We start from the raw sequence: 20,212 nt of genomic DNA, 5'->3' as shown, positions 1-20,212 counted from the left end.
AAAGCCAAGGAAGTGGCATACAAATTGGCCAGAAATAGCAGCGAACCCGGGGACTGGGAGAAATTTAGAACTCAGCAGAGGAAGACAAAGGGTTTGATTAGGGCAGGGAAAATGGAGTACGAGAAGAAGTTTGCAGGGAACAGTAAGACGGATTGCAAAAGTTTCTATAGATATGTAAAGAGAAAAAGGTTAGTAAAGACAAACGTAGGTCCCCTGCAGTCAGAATCAGGGGAAGTCATAACGGGGAATAAAGAAATGGCGGACCAATTGAACAAGTACTTTGGTTCGGTATTCACTGAGGAGGACACAAACAACCTTCCGGATATAAAAGGGGTCGGAGGGTCTAGTAAGGAGGAGGAACTGAGGGAAATCCTTATTAGTCGGGAAATTGTGTTGGGGAAATTGATGGGATTGAAGGCCGATAAATCCCCAGGGCCTGATGGACTGCATCCCAGAGTACTTAAGGAGGTGGCCTTGGAAATAGTGGATGCATTGACAGTCATTTTCCAACATTCCATTGACTCTGGATCAGTTCCTATGGAGTGGAGGGTAGCCAATGTAACCCCACTTTTTAAAAAAGGAGGGAGAGAGAAAACAGGGAATTATAGACCGGTCAGCCTGACATCGGTAGTGGGTAAAATGATGGAATCAATTATTAAGGATGTCATAGCAGTGCATTTGGAAAGAGGTAATATGATAGGTCCAAGTCAGCATGGATTTGTGAAAGGGAAATCATGCTTGACAAATCTTCTGAAATTTTTTGAGGATGTTTCCAGCAGAGTGGACAAGGGAGAACCAGTTGATGTGGTATATTTTGACTTTCAGAAGGCTTTCGACAAGGTCCCACACAAGAGATTAATGTGCAAAGTTAAAGCACATGGGATTGGGGGTAGTGTGCTGACATGGATTGAGAACTGGTTGTCAGACAGGAAGCAAAGAGTAGGAGTAAATGGGGACTTTTCAGAATGGCAGGCAGTGACTAGTGGGGTACCGCAAGGTTCTGTGCTGGGGCCCCAGCTGTTTACACTGTACATTAATGATTTAGACGAGGGGATTAAATGTAGTATCTCCAAATTTGCGGATGACACTAAGTTGGGTGCCAGTGTGAGCTGCAAGGAGGATGCTATGAGGCTGCAGAGCGACTTGGATAGGTTAGGTGAGTGGGCAAATGCATGGCAGATGAAGTATAATGTGGATAAATGTGAGGTTATCCACTTTGGTGGTAAAAACAGAGAGACAGACTATTATCTGAATGGTGACAGATTAGGAAAAGGGGAGGTGCAAAGAGACCTGGGTGTCATGGTACATCAGTCATTGAAGGTTGGCATGCAGGTACAGCAGGCGGTTAAGAAAGCAAATGGCATGTTGGCCTTCATAGCGAGGGGATTTGAGTGCAGGGGCAGGGAGGTGTTGCTACAATTGTACAGGGCCTTGGTGAGGCCACACGTGGAGTATTGTGTACAGTTTTGGTCTCCTAACCTGAGGAAGGACATTCTTGCTATTGAGGGAGTGCAGCGAAGGTTCACCAGACTGATTCCCGGGATGGCGGGACTGACCTATCAAGAAAGACTGGATCAACTGGGCTTGTATTCACTGGAGTTCAGAAGAATGAGAGGGGACCTCATAGAAACGTTTAAAATTCTGACGGGGTTAGACAGGTTAGATGCAGGAAGAATGTTCCCAATGTTGGGGAAGTCCAGAACCAGGGGACACAGTCTAAGGATAAGGGGGAAGCCATTTAGGACCGAGATGAGGAGGAATTTCTTCACCCAGAGAGTGGTGAACCTGTGGAATTCTCTACCACAGAAAGATGTTGAGGCCAATTCACTAAATATATTCAAAAAGGAGTTAGATGAAGTCCTTACTACTAGGGGAATCAAAGGGTATGGTGAGAAAGCAGGAATGGGGTACTGAAGTTGCATGTTCAGCCATGAACTCATTGAATGGCGGTGCAGGCTCGAAGGGCCGAATGGCCTACTCCTGCACCTATTTTCTATGTTTCTATGTTTCTCTGTTTCTATTTATGGCAATGAAGTGACTGACTCCAACTGCTGTGGATTTCTCTCAGGTTACAATAAATTTATTGTAATATTTGGTGTCTAATCCAACAAAGTGATTCATGATTCCGTTGAATTTAATACAAGAGGCGTATATCTCTGCAAAGCCACCAGTGAGAGGTTCCCAGCCAAGTAATTACAATTAAGCTCAGAGGATTAGATGCAAGATTTCTGCAAATTCACAATAAATTAGCAGTTGTCAGAAAAATAGTGTGTTTCAACAGCAAAACTGAAATAAAATAAAAATTGCCATCAACTTCATGGGGAATCAATTCAAATATAGGTTTAACTTTCCTCTTGTAAATCGAGAACGGTGCTACATTCACTGGGTTATTAGTCCATGTCCCTCTACAGTCTCTCGCCGTTCCTTCGCCCCAATCTCACCGCTCCTGCCGTATCTGCCCACGCTCCAATCGCCGACCTGGACCTTGATGACATCAGTCTCCGCAGCCGTCGCCCTCCTGCACCAGCTCGTGCTGCTCCCTGAAGCAGTATGCCTCCACGCTACTCCAGAGGCCGCTCACCGCTCCTTTTATGGCTCCGACAATGATCGGGGCCCAGGAGAGGCGAGAGCTCGGGGCCAGGGGCCCAGAACCAGCACGGGCCAGCCCACACTGCGACATGTGTGTGCACTCGCTCCGTGCAGCAGAGCAGGTCTCCAGTCGTCTTGGATAACCGTTGTCATTGGATCAAGGCCTAGCTCTGTCAAGCCCCTTTGGTGGCTGGTGTGCAACGGCCACCACACGTTAAAAAAAATCCACGCACAGGCATCTTTCCACCCTTCAGGATGTAGTTCGGGACCTGGATGTATTAGGTCCTTCATTGAAACACCTGTGAACTCATCCTTTTTTGGCGTGGAAGCAGGTTGTCCTCGTTTTGGGGGACTGCCTATGATGATGATATTAGTCCAGTAACATAACTATTATACTACCATACTCTGTTGTCATTGGGGACTTAAGGGGACAGAATGTGGGAATTGCTGTTGGATAAAGAAAGAAAGGAAAGTGAACAAGAAACAGAGATGCACATAGCTCAACAACATCAACGTCGACAATGTCAAGCAGATTATGTAACTGGTTTGGGATCAAATTTGCCATTAAGATCACCAGCCTCCACTTGACTGTGGAGGTGCCACACTGATGCAGATATGGGGGCACCAATATTCACCTCCATGGTAGTTTTGGTCACAGACTTGAGGCTCTCCCATCCCACGGAGATCCCAATCTCAGTAGTATCACTGAGGGCAGCTTTCTAATAGATGCCAGAACTTTCTCCACAGGGAAGGAGAGTTACTCTGGGACTGCTCCTCTGCGTATCTGAACAGCCGCTCAGCTTCAGTTGGTTTCAGGGAGACCATCAGAGGTAAACAGAGAAAGTTCATCGTTAAATATGTGCAAATTGTTTAAATTCCTGGTAATCATTACTGATAAACCTGGAGTGATTATGTTCCAATACCGAGTCCCTTCACTCAGGATATGGAAATCATCTATCAATGTCACAGAGCGCACTGGTTTTTACTTGTCTGTGACATCCGTTATTGGCAAAAACAAACATGGAAGACAACCGGTTGTAAAATCTCTCCAGGTTTTGGTTTGGCTTGTGCTAAGAACACATAAACGTTCATTTCCAATACCAAAATGTTACGATTAGGAGTTCCACTTCAACATCAGCAGTCTGATCAACGATAACAGTTCTGAGACTCTTTACACTTTTATGTGGAGAGAATTTTAGTTCATGGTAGGTGACCTTAGAGGTATCTAAGACAGTTAACAGTATAGAAAAGGAAATCTAGAACATTACTTCAAAATAACTACAGGCTGTATAACAGCTAGGAAACACAGATTCAAGTCGAGAAATGCAAATTTAGGACTGATACAAGAAAGATCGTCACACAAAGAGTGATCAACATGTAGGATAGACTCCAGGTGGATAAGGTATGATTGGAGAGAGCGAGCGAGAGAAAACATGCATTTAGATCGCACCTTTCATGACCACGTGACACCTCAAAGCACTTCACAGCCAATGTAGTACTTTTGAATTGTAGTCATTATAATGTAGTTAAATGTGGTAGCCAATATACACACAGCAAGGTACCAAAAACAGCAATAAACTAAATGACCAGATAAGCTCTTATAGTGACGTTGGTTACAGCATAAATGTTGGCTAGGACACTGAAAGAACTCCCCTGTTCTTCTTCAAATCGTGTCATGGAATCTTTTATGTCCACCTGAGAGGGCAGACAGTGTAACGTCTCATCCAAAGGACGACACCTCCGACAGTGCAGCACTCCTCAGCACTGCACTCGAGTGTCAGCCTCGATTGTGTGTCTCAGGAGACTATTCTATTTTCTTCTAATTCAGCTGTAAAATACACAAAAAATATTCATCAAAACGGATAGGAGCAATGTAAAAAATGGCATGGTCCTGATCGCCACTGTATCATGAGAGGTGATAAGCAAGCTATGGGTCTGTACCCTTGAAACAGAGAGGTGGAACAATCAGTGGATAGAAATACCATTAACCTGGCAATAGTTGAGTTTGTAAAAACCCTCACATGGATCATGTTATCTCATCTTGAATCCAGTTAGACAGCTAGGCCTCTTTTCACTCTGACTTGTTCAGAGGCACTTTTCCTGAGACATTAAACTGAGATCATGTCTGGTTCAGGTACATATTAAGGTCCCACGGCACCAAGTCAGTTTCTCCTGGTGTCCTGCCCAACATTCTTGCCTCAACCAACACCACAAAAAAGCTGGGAATTGTGATGGTACAGAATGGTGGCTGCAACTGTCTGTATAGCAATCATTGCACTTTGAAATCAAATTCACCGTATGAAGTGTTTTCAGACATTTCGTTGACATGTTGGAGAGCTACATAAATGCAAACCTTGATTTAATATTCTCCAAATATCTGCCTTTGGCTTTCCCCATCTGAAATCTTTAGGGTCAATGAACACCTGCACCGGAGATCAGCTCAAACATCAAACTCTATGCAGATCAGTGTCCTCAATGACTGCAAAACATTCTCACAAGTAATCACTTATCCAATCTCATACCTTTTTAATCTGTCAGATTGCAGTAAATCTCTTTTCCTGAGGTTGTGCCAAGAGCTTTGCGTGTAGTTTCTCGGTTGCCCAGCATGTGTATTTTTAGTTAGATCTAATTCAGTTTTAACCATGCACTGAGTACAACCACCTTTATAAATTTGTCTGACTCATCAAAGTTTCTGACCAGGTTTAGATTTGCTCTCTTTTAATATAGCTCAATGACTAAATCAGTATTAAAAATGGAGTTGCATTGTGGCTTCTGTGGAAATAAAAAGGTCATTTAGAAGCAAACTGGCACATAACAAAAATAGCTATACAGGGTACAGCTGGACATAAAATCAGGGAATGAGACAGCACAGGAGGCCATTTGGTCCATCGTGCCTGTGTCGGCTCTTTGAAAGAGCGATCCAATTAGTCCCATTCCCCTGCCCTTTCCCCCAGCCCTGCAAGTTGTTCTACTTTCCAAGCATCTATTCAATTCCCTTTTGTAAGTTACTATTGAATCTGCTTCCACCATCCTTTCAGGCAGTGCATTCCAAATCATAACCACTCGCTGCGTAAAAATATTTCTCCTCCTCACGCCACTGGTTCTTTTGCCACTTACCTTAAATCTGTGTCCTCTGGCTCATCATCGTCATCATCATAGGCAGTCCCTTGAAATCGAGGAAGACTTGCGTCCACTCTAAAAGTGAGTTCTCAGGTGACTGAACAGTCCAATATGGGAATTACAGTCTCTGTCACAGGTGGGACAGACAGTGGTTGAGGGAAAGGGTGGGTGGGGAGTCTAGTTTGCCGCACGCTCCTTCCGCTGCCTGCGTTTGTTTTCTGCGTGCTCTCGGCGACGAGACTCGAGGTGCTCAGCGCCCTCCCGGATGCTCTTCCTCCACTTAGGGTGGTCTTTGGGCAGGGACGCCCAGGTGACGGTGGGGATGTTGCACTTTATCAAGGAGGCTTTGAGGATGTCCTCGAAATGTTTCCTCTGCCCACCTTGGGCTCGTTTGCCATGTAAGAGTTCTGAGTAGAGCGCTTGTTTTGGGAGTCTTGTGTCAGGCATGCAGGCTACGAACCAGTGAAAACAGTTTCTCCTTATTTATTCTTATCAAAACCATTCATGATTTTGAACTCCTCTATTAAATCTCCCCGCGAGTTAAAATGCTCCAGATAAATGAATATCTGATCCAAGCACAGAATCTCAATGGACCCAAACAATTCTCACTGCCTTACTGTCATGCCTCTGAGTTTCTGGCCAGTTTTCTACAGAAAGGATTTGGAAATGAATTACATTTAAGACGTGTGTTTTAAATTAAAGTGGATTCATATAGGTTTACAAATCTCCTTACAGCTATGTGTGGTAGCCACTGAGACAAAGAGGACCTACATGTTAATGAACCAGGCAGTAAAGATGCATTTATGTAACGGCCAGGGACAATTCATCATCTCGCCTTAGGCTTCCGACAAACATCCGCACCTATTATTGTTAGTCATTTGAACCCAGCATGGTGTCTGCCAAGAATCCACTCTTGTTAAAGTGAGAGTTAGATAGTTTTCTGACAGGACAACAAGTGAATCACTGAATTGGGAAGAAGTTGGAGAGATGGTTTACCAACTTCCTGTGGTCAGAAGTAACAAAAAGGAGAGAACAATCTAAGTTCAGGGCGAGTCTGGATGGCCTGCTGAGAGAAAGGCCTAGTCAGTTAATTGGAAGACTAGTGTCAACCAAGCTGAGTTAGCAGGAAACCAGGTTTAACCCAGAACATCAGAGCCACTTAAGAAACAGCGAGATGCTGTAATGAAGGGACAGTAACATAGGTATTTTGGACAAGACAACAAAAATAGCTTCTTTATTTAGAAGAACGACTTGCATTGCTATAGAGCTTTTCACAACATCAGAACATCCCAAAGCGCTTTACAGCCAATGAAATACTTTTGAAGTGTAGTCACTGTTGTAATATAGGAAATGCAGCAGCCAATATGCACACAGCAAGCTCCCACAAAGAACAATGCGTTAATGATCAGATAATCTGTTTTTCTTTAGTGATGTTGATCGAGGGACAAATATTGGCCCAGGACACCAGAGAGAACTCTCCTGCTCTTATTCAAAATACTGCCATGGGATCTTTTCTGTCCACCTGAGAGAGCAGACGGGGCCTCGGTTTAACGTTTCATCCGAAAATCGGCACCTCCGGCAGTGCGGCGCTCCCTCAGCACTGCACTGGAGGGTCAGCCTAGATTTTTGTGCTCAAGTCTCTGGAGTGGGACTTGAACCCACAACCTTCTGACTCAGAGGCAAGAGTGCTGCCCACTGAGCTACGGCTGACACTGAGAGTCTATCTGGTGAAGAGTTTTTCTATTTCCTACTTTTCGTTTATTATTCTTTCTCCCTTTCAGGAATCTTTTTCAATAATTCACTCCATAGCCAATGTGGAGGGCAGCTCACCAGCCTGTGTCAGTACCGCTCCATAAACAGGGAGCAGGAAATGTGTGAACAGTTTGGGTGTTTTACTCTTCTTCCCTGTAGGGAATTGCGAGCTTTCAACTCAATGCACTCCATCTTGGAATGGATAGAACTAGGAACTCATGGCTTGGGAAAAAGCATAGAAAAACCTGTTGTCCAACACTGAAGTCTCTCCCTATCCCCCCCAATACTATATTTCTCCAATCCCAACACCCACCACCCCAGTCTGCGACGTGTTGCCTCCTGCTGTGGATTACTTGCCAGCCAAGCTTTGGTACCGAGCTCAAATACCCATTCTTCAAGTGTGTGCGGTGGTACTGAGCGTTGGTAGGCTTTTCCTGCGGGAAAGGTGTAATGTATGTATGCCTGGGTTTACCTGCCACCAGGGGGAGTGACCGTCGGAGGTCATTGGGCCACAGACACACACGTGCAGCCCTTGTATATAAAGAAAGCTTCCATGTTTAATCCTCACTGAGAGCTAATAAAGTAGAGTCAGGTCGCACCTGATTGAGTACACAGTACTAAGCCTATTGCGTTATTGCATACACAACAAAAGGCATCACACCCACAGCCAATCGTGATGCCCACATCCTTACATGAGTGTCAGAAACCCTAGCTGATTTCTCCCCTTCCTAGCCCATTGATGTCAAGACCAATTGCAACACCTTAACTGCTGTCCTGGCCGAAGTCAGTTAATTGAGCATAGACTGGGGACTGTCCTGGACTTTTTGTTCGTGTGGCTTCAGTGCTACACTGGGCAGTGCCTCTGCCCACAAGACCATGAAGGGAATCCCTCTACAATCTAATTTTAGAATATTTGGCATCAGGACCAATCAAATTTTATTTGAGCTATCGTATTCAATACTGAGAGCTCTGCTGTGGATTTCAGACACACGGTCTATGATTTTGCCTAGCGAGCTTACAGAACGGGGTGGGGTTAGAGAGCTTGGGGGGGGGCGTGGTTTAACAGAGCTGGGGTGGGGGTGGTGACAGAACTGGGCAGGGTTACAGAGCTGGGCAGGGGGGGGAGGGGGTGACAGAGCAGCGGGGGCAGGGTTACAGAGCGGGGGCAGGGTTACAGTGCGGGGGCAGGGTTACAGAGCGGGGGCAGGGTTACAGAGCGGGGGCAGGGTTACAGAGCGGGGGCAGGGTTACAGAGCGGGGGCAGGGTTACAGAGCGGGGGCAGGGTTACAGAGCGGGGGCAGGGTTACAGAGCGGGGAAGGGTTACAGAGCGGGGCAGGGTTACAGGGTGGCCCAGTCTCAGTCAGTTCCCAGTGGACATTGTCCAGAGAACAAAACTGCCCCAATTTGGCATTAACTGACAATCTCATTCAGAGACCACAAGTTGGCTGGTGCGGGAAACAGAAAATTGTCACATTGGTGCGGTCAGGGGTACTTCTCTGAGGCTGGAACTGAGAAACATTGCTGGGCAGAGTGGAGAAAGCTTGCTGTGTCACACCTGATGCTTACGTGGCAAATGTTCCATTCCCCAGAATGAACATCTCATATCTCTATCACAATAAAACAATTAAAAACAGAAACACAGAGTGTGTTGGGAAACACTGCTGGGGATAACAGGCTCACAGCTTGTCAATCTGCTTCAGTAAGGCTCGGGTCACAGGCGTATAATTACACACAATTTTCCAAAGCGACACATCGTTAACCGTCTTTCCAGCCAGGACTGGAACAGATGCTCGCAGATTGGTGCTACACCTCTGTGAAGTTATCTCTGAATGTTGTTTTTGTTTGCTAATTACAGAGATCTATTTATTCGTTTTGTTAAAATTCTAATTGAATCAGGTCACTTAATTCACCAAATACCACAAGGTTTCTGAAACGTTGTAATTTTAAATCATGAAATCGCCGAGAGCATGCAGAAATCAAGCGCAGGCAGCGGAAAGAACATGTGGCAAATCAGTCCCACCCACCCTTCCCCTCAACGACTATTTGTCCCAACTGTGACAGAGACTGTGGTTCTCATATTGGACTGTTCAGCCACCTAAGGACTCATTTAAAGTGGAAGCAAGTCTTCCTCGATTCTGAGGGGCTGCCTATGATGATTGTTAAAATTCTAATTGAATCAGGTCACTTAATTCATCAAATACCACACGGTTTCTGAAACGTTGTAATTTAAAATCACGAAAACTAGTTACCCAGTGTTTAGGCTGTCGACACATTGCCTGCAATTTAAAGCAGAGGGCTGTGCTGAGAGGAGACATGAGAAAATAACCCAACGTCTTGTCTTTGTAACAGGTAGAATTATTTGCATTATGCTCCGGTTTTCATTCGCAAAAGAATATTTAATCCACTGTTTTACGTTTCCATCTCTCTTTTACAGTGACAAATGTCCTAAGGTAAGACTTCTTCTGGTTGCTATGTGTGGCACAGCTGGCTGAGACATAGTGCAATCATACAGACCAGGAGGTGCCACTGAAGAGCCATAGAAATTTAGGGCAAAGAAAGAGTCCATGCAACCCATCCCAGCTCGGTGGTAGCACTCTCATCTGTGAGGGAGGTTGAGGCCATTCAGCCCTTCGAGCTGATCTGCACCTCAAATTCATAGACCCGCCTTTTGCCCACACCTCTTAATACCGTTGTGAGGTCAAGTCCCACTCCAGAGACTTGAGCACATAATCTCGAGGGTGACACTCCAGTGCAGTGCTGATGAGTGCTGCACTGTCGGAGGGGCCGTCTTTTGGATGAGATGTTAAACTGAGGCCCTGTCTTCCCTTGCAGGTGGATGTAACGGGGCCAGTGGCACTATTTGAAGAAGTGCAGGGGAGTTCTCCCCAGTGTCATGGTCAACACTTATCCTTCAACCACCATCACTTAAAATGGATCATCTGGTTATTTATCTCATTGCTCTTTGCTGGACCTTGCTGTGTGCAGATTTTGCTGCCACTTTCCCTACATGTGCTTTCTGACCTACATTGGCTCCCAGTTAAACAATGCCTCGATTTCAAAATTCTCATCCTTGTTTACAAATCACTCCATGGCCTTGCCCCTCCCTATCTCTAATCTTTTTCAGCCTCACGACGCCACAAGATGTCTGTGCTCCTCAAATTCTGGCCTCTTGAACATCCCTCATTATAACTGCTCAACCATCGGTGGATGTGCCTTCAGCTGCCTGGGCCCTAAGCTCTGCAACTCCCTCCCTAAACCTCTCCGCCTCTCTTTCCTCCTTTAAAATGCTCCTTAAAACCTAGCTCTTTAAACAAGCTGTTGGTCATCTGCCTTAATTTCTTCTTTTGTAGCTCGGTGTCAAATTTATCTGTTTTGTCTTGTAACATTGTTGTGAAGCACCTTGGGACGTTTTACTACATTAAAGGCGCTATATAAATAAAAGTTATTACAACTTCAGTGACTGAAGTTCAAAAGTACTTAATTGGCTCTAAAGCGCGTTGGGACGTCCTGAGGTACGAGAGGTGCTGTATAAATCCAAGTTCTTTCTTTCATCGCATCTGTGCCAGTTCTTTGCTAAAGTCTGCACCAGGTTTGATCTCCAGTCTTGGTGAATTGGAAAGAAGGAAGAGAAGTAAGAAAAGAGAAGATAAAGGGGAGGAGTAAGATTAGAATACATGCATATTTTCAATTGCAACAAATGATGTCAGGAGTCTGTGTAGTGAGTGCAGGATGAGATGCTGCAGACATCCTCCCGAATGCCTGGGATTGGGTTGATGACCATTTCAGCTCTTTTTCTACCATTCCGTAGTCAAATCCTTTTTCTCTTATTTCATGTACCGTAAAGAATGCACAAGCTTAACAGAATGGCCAATTTAATGGCACTTGGGAGATTAGTTTGAAAGTTTCGTTGAATAGACTTAAGCGACAGATCATTTTTCTGTAATGTGTACGATTATTTACATTTTGCTTTGGTTTGCCTTTGGAGAGAGGGAAGAGGGGCTTTAAAAAAAAAATCTCCAATATTTCTCCGAATTTAAGTGGCCATCCTACCTTCAGTGAATACTATACTGAGGTAAGAATCTTTCCAGTTGCTCTGGGTACAACATCTAAACGTGCTCCTCTATTGGGTGAGTGTGTAAACATATTTTTTCAGAACTAGCTAAAATTATTAGCAATAATGAGTGAAGGAAATCGGCACAAAAGCATTTACAATACTGACACCAAAACAACATTCTATATTTATATCGAACCTTTAACATAAAACACAGTCCAAGCTGCTTAAATAGATGGTTTACGAAAAATAGACACCGAGCCAGGAAAGGCGTGGTCCAAGTGATGGATTTTGAGAAGGTTTTTAAAGGATGAAGAAATGGAAGATTTGCATTTCTATAGTGCCTTTCAAGGCCGCAGGACGTCCCAAAACAACTTACAGCCAATGAAGTACTTTTTGAAGTGTAGTCACTGTTGTAATGTAGGAAACGCAGCGGCCAATTTGCACAGCAAGCTCCCACAAACAGCAATGAGATTAATGACCAGATAATCTTTTTTTTCGTGATGTTGGTTGAGGGCTAAATACTGGCCCAGGACAGAGAGAGGTACAGAGGCATAAGGGTTTAGGGACATAGTAACCTTAGGAATCGTCTTCCCCTCCTGTTTGACTGAGTTCTGGATCGGCAAATGCAGATATGAAGTATATATTTTGATGAACATTCCTCCTTTCCTGCCCATCCCATGTTCCACATTTCTCATTTCACTGGTGCTATTCAGTCAGTAGGGTGGGAAATCCCAGAGCTCCTTGAAGCTGGAGTTAGTATCAAAACCTTGGCGGGAGGGGTGGGGGGGGGTGGAGATCAAAGGACGAGTTCTAATGTTTACTTTACTGTTGATGAAAATATTTCGAAAACCTTAATCATTATATCAGAAGACATGGAAACACGTGGGAAAAATTAACTAGAGAAGATGTTTCCATTAACGAGACTAGATGTTTCTACTTGTAGGGGAGGCCAAAACTAAGGGCCATAAATATAAGATAATCATTAATAAATCCGATAGGGAATTCAGGAGAATATTCTTTGCCCAGAGAGTGGTCAGAATGTGGAACTCGCTACCACAGGGAGCAGTTGAATCGAATAGTATTGATGCATTTAAGGGCAAGCTCAGTGAGTACATAAGGGATAAAGGAATAGAAGGATATGCTGATAGGGTTAGATGAAGTAGGGTGGGAGGAGGCTCTCGTGTGGAGCATAAAACACCAGTGTAGACCAGTTGGGCCGAATGGCCTGTTTCTGTGCTGTAAATTCTATGTCATTCTATTTTTTGAAGAATAGACTTTGGGGTTGGTTTTATATGACAAATTCGCAGATACCCACTGAAAAAACGGAATGCATTGTTCAAAACTAGACAGGTGTCAATCGTACAGAGTCAGGCCTGCCTCTCCTTGGTCAGCTACAAGGAGATGAACTTGATGTCAGTGAGAGGGGCACCGACTGGTCAGATCTCTCCCCTTCCCCAGATGAGATTGGCAAAACTCCCCCTGTATGCAATCTGAATTCTGAATATCAATCAAGTCTGCAACCTGAACTCAGCTTTCCCAGTCTTTGGGAGGTGGGGGCATTCAATATACTGGCATCAGCGGTAACAGGCCTGGCTGAATACATATACAACACCCTCACCCAGAGGGTGGTGGGGGTCTGGAACTCACTGCCTGAAAGGGTGGACAAGGCAGAAACCCTCACCACATTTAAAAAGTACTTGGATATGCACCTGAAATGCCGTAACCTACAAGGTTACGGACCAAGAGCTGGAAAGTGGGGTTAGGCTGGGTAGCTCTTTGTTGGCCGGCATGGACACGATGGGCCAAAATGGCCTCCTTCCATGCTGTAAATTTCTATATAGTTCATCAAACAAGAAGCTGGACGTTTCACGAGCATCTCAAACTGGAACAGTGAAAGGGTTAAATGGTACAATATCTGCGCATGAAATGTTCAAAGCAGTAAAAGTGTGTGGGAATGCGACCAGATTGCACTGATAGGCCTGAAAATTGAACTCAGCTCGCAGTGAGCGTGAGGCTTAGCAGAAAGTTAATGAACTAAAAGCGACCTTGATCAGTGAGTCAGAGACTGGGATGCAGGGCACTCCCCTCCCATGCTGCCAACCTTTGCAGTGACATTCATCAATTTCCCCCCTTGATCTCTCAACCACAACACATATGTTTTCTAATCAGTTTCTCGGCCTGAAGCGCACCTCCCAACCATCCCACATATTGTAGAACGCCATCCAGCAAGGGTTAACCCTTTGAGGATAATTATGGTATTTACCAGTCTATTGGAAACAATATGATGAGGGTTTTATTAAAGTATTAATATTAAAATAATAGCTGAAAATGGAAAAAATTGACTTTATGGGTCAGAAAGAAAAAGAATGGATGACAAAGGAAGGGGAGTGCTACAAGTGATAAAACAACATGAACATAATAAACTGGGACATATTTAACAGAGCAAGATTACAAGATAGATATGGATGAGGAAGACCAGTCAACCCATCTAAATTCATTTATGCAGAAAGGGCTTACAGTCCCCTCACACCATATCCTGGAGCCATTTACAGTACAGCAGGAGCCACTCAGTCCATCGTGTCTGCCAGCTTTATCTTCTGCCAATTCCCAACAATCCCAAACTAAGTGAAGAACTTCCTGGTATCAGTCCTAAATTTGCTGTTCCTTGGTTTGACTCTGTGCCTTCTTTTGCTATAGTCACAGGGGCCGAAATTTCCCCGGGCGGTAATGGGTCGATAAGTCCTTTCCGACTGGGGGGGGAAAGGCAGATGGTCTGACCCATGCGGAATTGCCCCCGGGCCGGGGGCACCCCGTGTTTCTGCCCCGCCCGGCGTTCTGACCCGTTGTTGGGCACACACTGACCCCTTACCGCCTGGCGGCGACCCCTTTCCACCCTGCGAGAGAAATTGTCCTGCGGGAGCGGAGCCGCCGGTCAGTACCCCCGACAGCTTCTCCCGGTGGGAAGCTGCCAGTGGCTGGGCAGTACATCTGCCTTCCGCCCCACTCCCGACTCGTTCTGCCCCAAAAACCGGCCCAATGATTTTTTTTAAAGAAAGGAGGACAATTTTCCTCTATTCTCCGCCCCATTGATTCGGTAATTCATCACATAATTCGAATTATCCGCCCCACACAGGGCGGAGGGCACTCTCGGCCCCACAGTGTTTTGATTTACCTTGTCTATTTTGCCCATTATTTTAAATATTTGTGTGATAAGACCTTTAAGTTGCCCTTTTAAGGTGGTAATGACAAGTTTCTCTAATCTTTCCTTGTAGCTTAGTCCGCTGAAGCTAGGCATCAGCCGTGTGATTTTGTGATTGTAGTTGTATAATAACTGGACACGTGCAGCATCAATTCTATATATACCCTCACACTTTCTTCAATTCACTGGTCTCTCAGTGATGATTTTAAAAGTGCTCCAGTATATCATTACCCTGAGAAAGACTGAAGAACTTACTCAATGTAGAGTTTGTCTACTCCTGATAAGACTGGAATATTTCTGCAGTTCAAACCTAGAAATAATCTGTCTTCACTAAAGAAGAGGATTCTGCCAATGTCACAGTAAAATTGTAGGGCCAACCCGACCTGCGAGAGGACACCACCGCAGGTCGGGAGGATAAAAGAGCAACATCGTGGGCCACCCTGACCTGCATACCACGACAACTTCTAGCGCAAGTCGTTCCAAGCGTGCGACGACTTCAAGGTGGGCGACTGGGTGACGTCATCAAGGCCCAGGTCGTCGTTTAAAGCGTGGGCAGGAACATCGGCGGGGCCCAGGCACAGCGGAAGAAGGGAAGGTCGGGGCGGATGAGCGGCGAGAGAGCGCGGCGGAGGTGCGGCAAATGATTGAGGCAGAGGAGCGGTCAGAGATCGTGGCTGAGATGTGGCAAAGGATGAGCGGCGAATGTTTGGTGCGGAGGTGCGGTGACAGATCGCAGCGGAGGTGCGGCGAATGTTTTGTGGCGGAGGAACGGCGACGAGCGATCGTGGTGGAGGCGCAGCGAATGTTTGTGGCGGAGGAGCGATGAAAGATCGTGGCGGAAGTGCGGCAAATGATGGTGCGGGGCCAGAAGAGTCGAGGGCCCAGGGACAGCATGGGCCAGCCTACACTGCGATGTGTGTGTGTACTAGGTCCGTGCAGCGGAGCAGGTTTCCAGTCGTCCTGGTTTACCCTTGCCATTAGATAAAGGCCTAGCTCTGTCAAGCCCGTGTGGTGGATGATGTGCAACGGTCACCACGTTAAAAAAATCCACGCACAGGCATCTTCCACCCCTGGAGTTCAGGACTGAAATATCGGGTCCTCCATTGAAACATCTGTGAACTCATCCCTTTTGGTGTGGAAGCAAGTCATCCTCGTTTAGAGTGATTGCTTATGATGAAAGAAGTAGAGAAATTGGATAGGATAAAAATAGATAGAGGAGGTACTTAAAAAGTTGGTAGCACTAAAGTAGAAAAGTCACCCGGCCTGGATGAGATGCATCCTTGGTTGCTGAGGGAAGTAAGAGTGGAAATTGCAGAGGCTCTGGCCACAATCTTCCAATTCTCCTTAGACATGGGAGTTGTGCCAGAGGACTGGAGGATTGGAAATGTTACAACCTGTTCAAAAAAGGAGAGAGGATTAAACCCGGCAACTATAGGTCAGTCTGCCTGACATTGGTGGTGGAGGAACTTAGAGACAATAATCCGGGACAAAATTAATAGGCACTTGTAAAAACATGGGTTAATAAATGAATAAGGGGCCGCCCATTTAAGACTGAGATGAGGAGGAATTTCTTCTCTCAGAGGGTTGTAAATCTATGAAATTCTCTGCCCAGAGAGCTGTGAAGGCTGGGTCACTGAATATATTTAAGGCGGAGAGACAGACAGATTTTTTTAGCGATAAAGGAATAAAGGATTACAGGGAGCGGGCAGGGATCTTATTGAATGGCGAAGCAGGCTCGAGGGGCCAGGTGGTCTACTCCTGCTCCTATTTCTTATGTTCTTATGAAAGCCAGCAGACATTTGTTAAAGGCAAATAATTTCAAAGTTGGCAGACGACACGGAACTCAGAAATGTACTAAACAGTGAAGAGGATAGTAACCGACTTCAGGAGGACACAGACAGACTGGTGAAATGGGCAGACACATGGCAGATGACATTTAATGCAGAGAAGTGCTAAGTGATTCATTCTGAAAGGAAGAATGAGGAAACCTTTTTTAAACACAGCGAGTTATGATGATCTGGAACGCACTGCCTGTAAGGGCAGTGGAAACAGATTCAATAATAATTTTCAAAAGGGAATTGGATAAATACTTGAAGGGAAAAAAAATTGCAGGGTTCTGTGGACAGAGCAGGGGAGTGGGACTAATGGGATCGCTCTTTCAAAGAGCTGGCACAGGCACGATGAGCCGAATGGCCTACTTCTGTGCTGTATCATTCTGTGATTCTACGAAGAAGTCCGTTGCATTTTCTATAGAGATCACAGATAATATTCGGTGACTACCTGCCCTAATAGATTACATGAGCCAACACTTAAAAAGAGAAACTTTCTTACAGTAGCAGCATCGGGAATTCAGGAGAGAGGGCGAAAGAAGTGTTTTCGAACAGAAGCGCACCGCTCCACATGCACTAAAAAAATAATTCAAAAACGGTTCAGCAATGGCTTAATGAGCAAATGAATTACTACAATGATGTAGAAAAATACCTGCTCGGATGTCATACTCAATAGGTTGGCCGTTGCTGGGTTGCCAGTTCGTTGTGCTGTGCTGTGCTGTCCCACTACTGCATACTATTCCTGGCACTGAAACGTAAATATAAAGTTCAGAATTGGCCAGGACTCGATCAATGGCGTTTCATGGGATTGAAAGTTCTTCTACATCCCATTGGCCCCTTTATTGCCAGTACAATGCTAGAGTTCTTATTTCTCCCGCCCATACATTATTTTTTTTGTTGTTGGTTTAATACAGGATGGTGCTTCATGCAAAGACTGCTTAATAGCTGGATTGTCCTCATGGTAGGCAATTCTCTGGAATCGCTCACCAACTAGTTAGATGTTTGGATGGGTGGGGGCGGGTATTGATGGAAGGATGAGCTAGGTGGGCCATATCTGTGGAAGCAAGTCATCCTCGTTCGAGGGACCGCCTAGGATGATAATGATGATGTGATCTGTTATCTGTTCTTATCCTTTTGATCTTTGAGTTCAACTGTTCAAGATAGAGATCGATAGATTTTTTGGACATTAAGGAAATCAAGGGATATGGGGATAGTGCAGGAAAGTGGAACTGATGGAGAAGATCAGCCCTGATCTTATTGAATGGCGGAACAGACTCGAGGGGCCGAATGGCCGACTCTTGCTCCTATTTCTTATGTTCTTATGTAACTGTAAAACTGTGCTCTCTCAGGATAATTCATCTGATTGTTTGAATTTAACGTTACTTGAAAACAATTACCCCACATGCCCCAAAAAATGAGAAATGATTGTGCCAAACATTTTGTGATATGAGACTCTGTCTTTCGGATGAGACGTGCGTCTGGTCTCTCAGGTGAACGTAAAGGATCCCTCCGCACGATTCAAAAGAAGGTAGCGTCTCCCCAGTGTCCTAGTCAATATTTATTCCTCAACCATCAACATTGAAACAGATTATCTGGTCGTTATCATATGGCTGCTTCTGGGATCTTGCTGTGTGCAAAATAGTTGCTGCTTTTCCTACGTTATCAGCGCAGACTAGTTGGGCCTGATTTTGTGCTGTATATTCTATGTATTTACAACAGTGACTGCACTGCAAAAGTACTTAATTGGCTTTTAGATGTCTGTACTAAATTATAAACTGTTAAATCTCTAACTTCTTTCAGTTTTGACAAAGGGTCATCGACCTGAAACATTAACTGTGTCTCTCGCTCCACAGATGCTGCCTGGCCTGCTGAGTATTTCCAGCATTTTCTGTTTTTGCCACAATGGACTCGTCCTGGCTTATAGACAGAAGGGATCTTGGCAATCCCATCAGTATCGTGATGATGTAACTGTCACTGATACCAGTTGTTACTGCACATGTATTTCATTTTAATGGTAAGACTCACCAATGAGAGGTTAATGACCTCCCACCACCCCCTCAAACACTTAATGTAAGAACATAAGAAATAGGAGCAGGAGTCGTCCATACGGTCCCTCGAGCCTGCTCCGCCATTCAATACGATCATGGCTGATCCGATCATGGACTCAGGTTAACTTCCCTGCCCGCTCCCCATAACCCCTTATTCCCTTATTGTTTAAGAAACTGTCTATCTCTATTTTAAATTTATTCAATGACCCAGCTTCCATAGCTCTCTGAGGCAGCAAATTTCACAGATTTACAACCCTCAGAGAAGAAATTCCTCCCTACTTTCTCTCCCTATCCCTCCCAGAGGATGGTGGGGGTCAGGAACTCACTGCCTGAAAGGGTGGTAGAGGCAGAAGCCCGCATCACATTTAAAAAGTACTTGGATGTGCATTTAAAGAACCGTAATCTACAGGGCTATGGACCAAGAGCTGGAAGATGGGATTAGGCTGGATAGCTCTTTTTCGAGCGACACGGATACGATGGGCTGAATGGCTTCCTGTGTTGTAATTTTTCTATGATTCTATGATTTCTATCCTGACGGCACTGACTCTTATTGGAGTATTGTTCCATGGGAGCCAGCCACTCTCCAGTACCTCATCCAAGTGGCTATTCGGGTGTAAGCCATGCCATTGTGCGGCAGCAGACTATTCTACCAGAGCATACACCGCAACTGAGCCTAATCCAATCCTCTGCCAATGTCCGTAGACGCACACCATCCAACAGGGGTCAATGAACAGCAAACAGGAGTGACCACCCTGCCTGACTTTTCTCTCCTTAGCCCAAAAGTATTCATAGTGCTCCTGCTGCTCTCCCGGCTGAGATCAACTAACTGCACACAGAATGGGCTGGACTGTGGGGCCCACCTGGTTTGCACAGCTCAGTATTGGATCCGTCCATACCGGATTCCGTTTACCCATTGGCAGAGCTGAAAATGACCCTTGAACATGCTTTAAAAACATCTCCTAATCCTACAGCAAGGCAAGTGGGCCATTCTCTGCACATTGCTTTTCACTGAACACATTTACTTCATCCCAAAAAACCAGGAAATGCAAACAAATAAAACCACTTGCAGTTGTGTTCGCATTCTCTGTTGTACAGTCACTTCACATCCACTAACACGGATGATAGCTTTTAAAAATAGGACTTTCAAAATGAGAGCAGCTCTCGAATTGTTTCTGAATGTAGTTTTGAACTCGCTGTGATTTTGCACACTACCCAAGTAACCCCGAGAGCTAATTAAAGCTTTTCATGTTAACTTTTTTTTAACAAGACCCGTTTCTCATTACATTCTATAAAAGATTTAACTGCTGATTCCCTCCGTAATTATTACTGTCGTCTACAGACAAAGGTCTGCTTTTTTTTTTCTCCTCCAAACCTATGCAAATCCTAAGGTAATTCATTACGTTAAATGAAGAAATATGGCCATTTGGTTCCCTTTGCGGGTCAAAGCCTCTCAATCTGTCCTTGTTAAGCCACCGCCAAATGTACATCTGACTGAGCATGTGCACCAGCTGCCAGCAGACATCAAAGCTGTGGTGCGTGAGGGAAAACAAGAACCAGCACTAGAGGCCCCTCTGTGTCACGCGCTCAGGGCTCATCTACTGCTCTCCCCAACCAGTCAC

At 45.1% G+C, this 20,212-nt stretch overlaps 1 protein-coding gene across 2 annotated transcripts in view; it reads right to left on the bottom strand.

The window, feature by feature from the left end:
- The window catches only part of bcas3 (BCAS3 microtubule associated cell migration factor), a 936,691-nt gene that overhangs the window by 235,832 nt on the left and 680,647 nt on the right, over nt 1–20,212 (bottom strand). Inside the window, exon 23 of one of the 2 annotated variants that reach the window (XM_070856931.1) lies at nt 17,198–17,293. The exons of the other annotated variant lie outside the window; for it this stretch is intronic. Coding sequence (XP_070713032.1) covers nt 17,198–17,293 — 96 coding nt within the window. The remainder of the gene's footprint in view (nt 1–17,197; nt 17,294–20,212) is intronic. 2 annotated transcript variants of the gene reach the window in all.

Source organism: Pristiophorus japonicus, chromosome 16, assembly GCF_044704955.1.
Source record: "Pristiophorus japonicus isolate sPriJap1 chromosome 16, sPriJap1.hap1, whole genome shotgun sequence".
NCBI classification, from domain to species: domain Eukaryota; kingdom Metazoa; phylum Chordata; class Chondrichthyes; family Pristiophoridae; genus Pristiophorus; species Pristiophorus japonicus.
The sequence above is the reverse complement of the archived record's forward strand: the minus strand, read 5'-3'. Positions and strand labels throughout refer to the sequence as shown.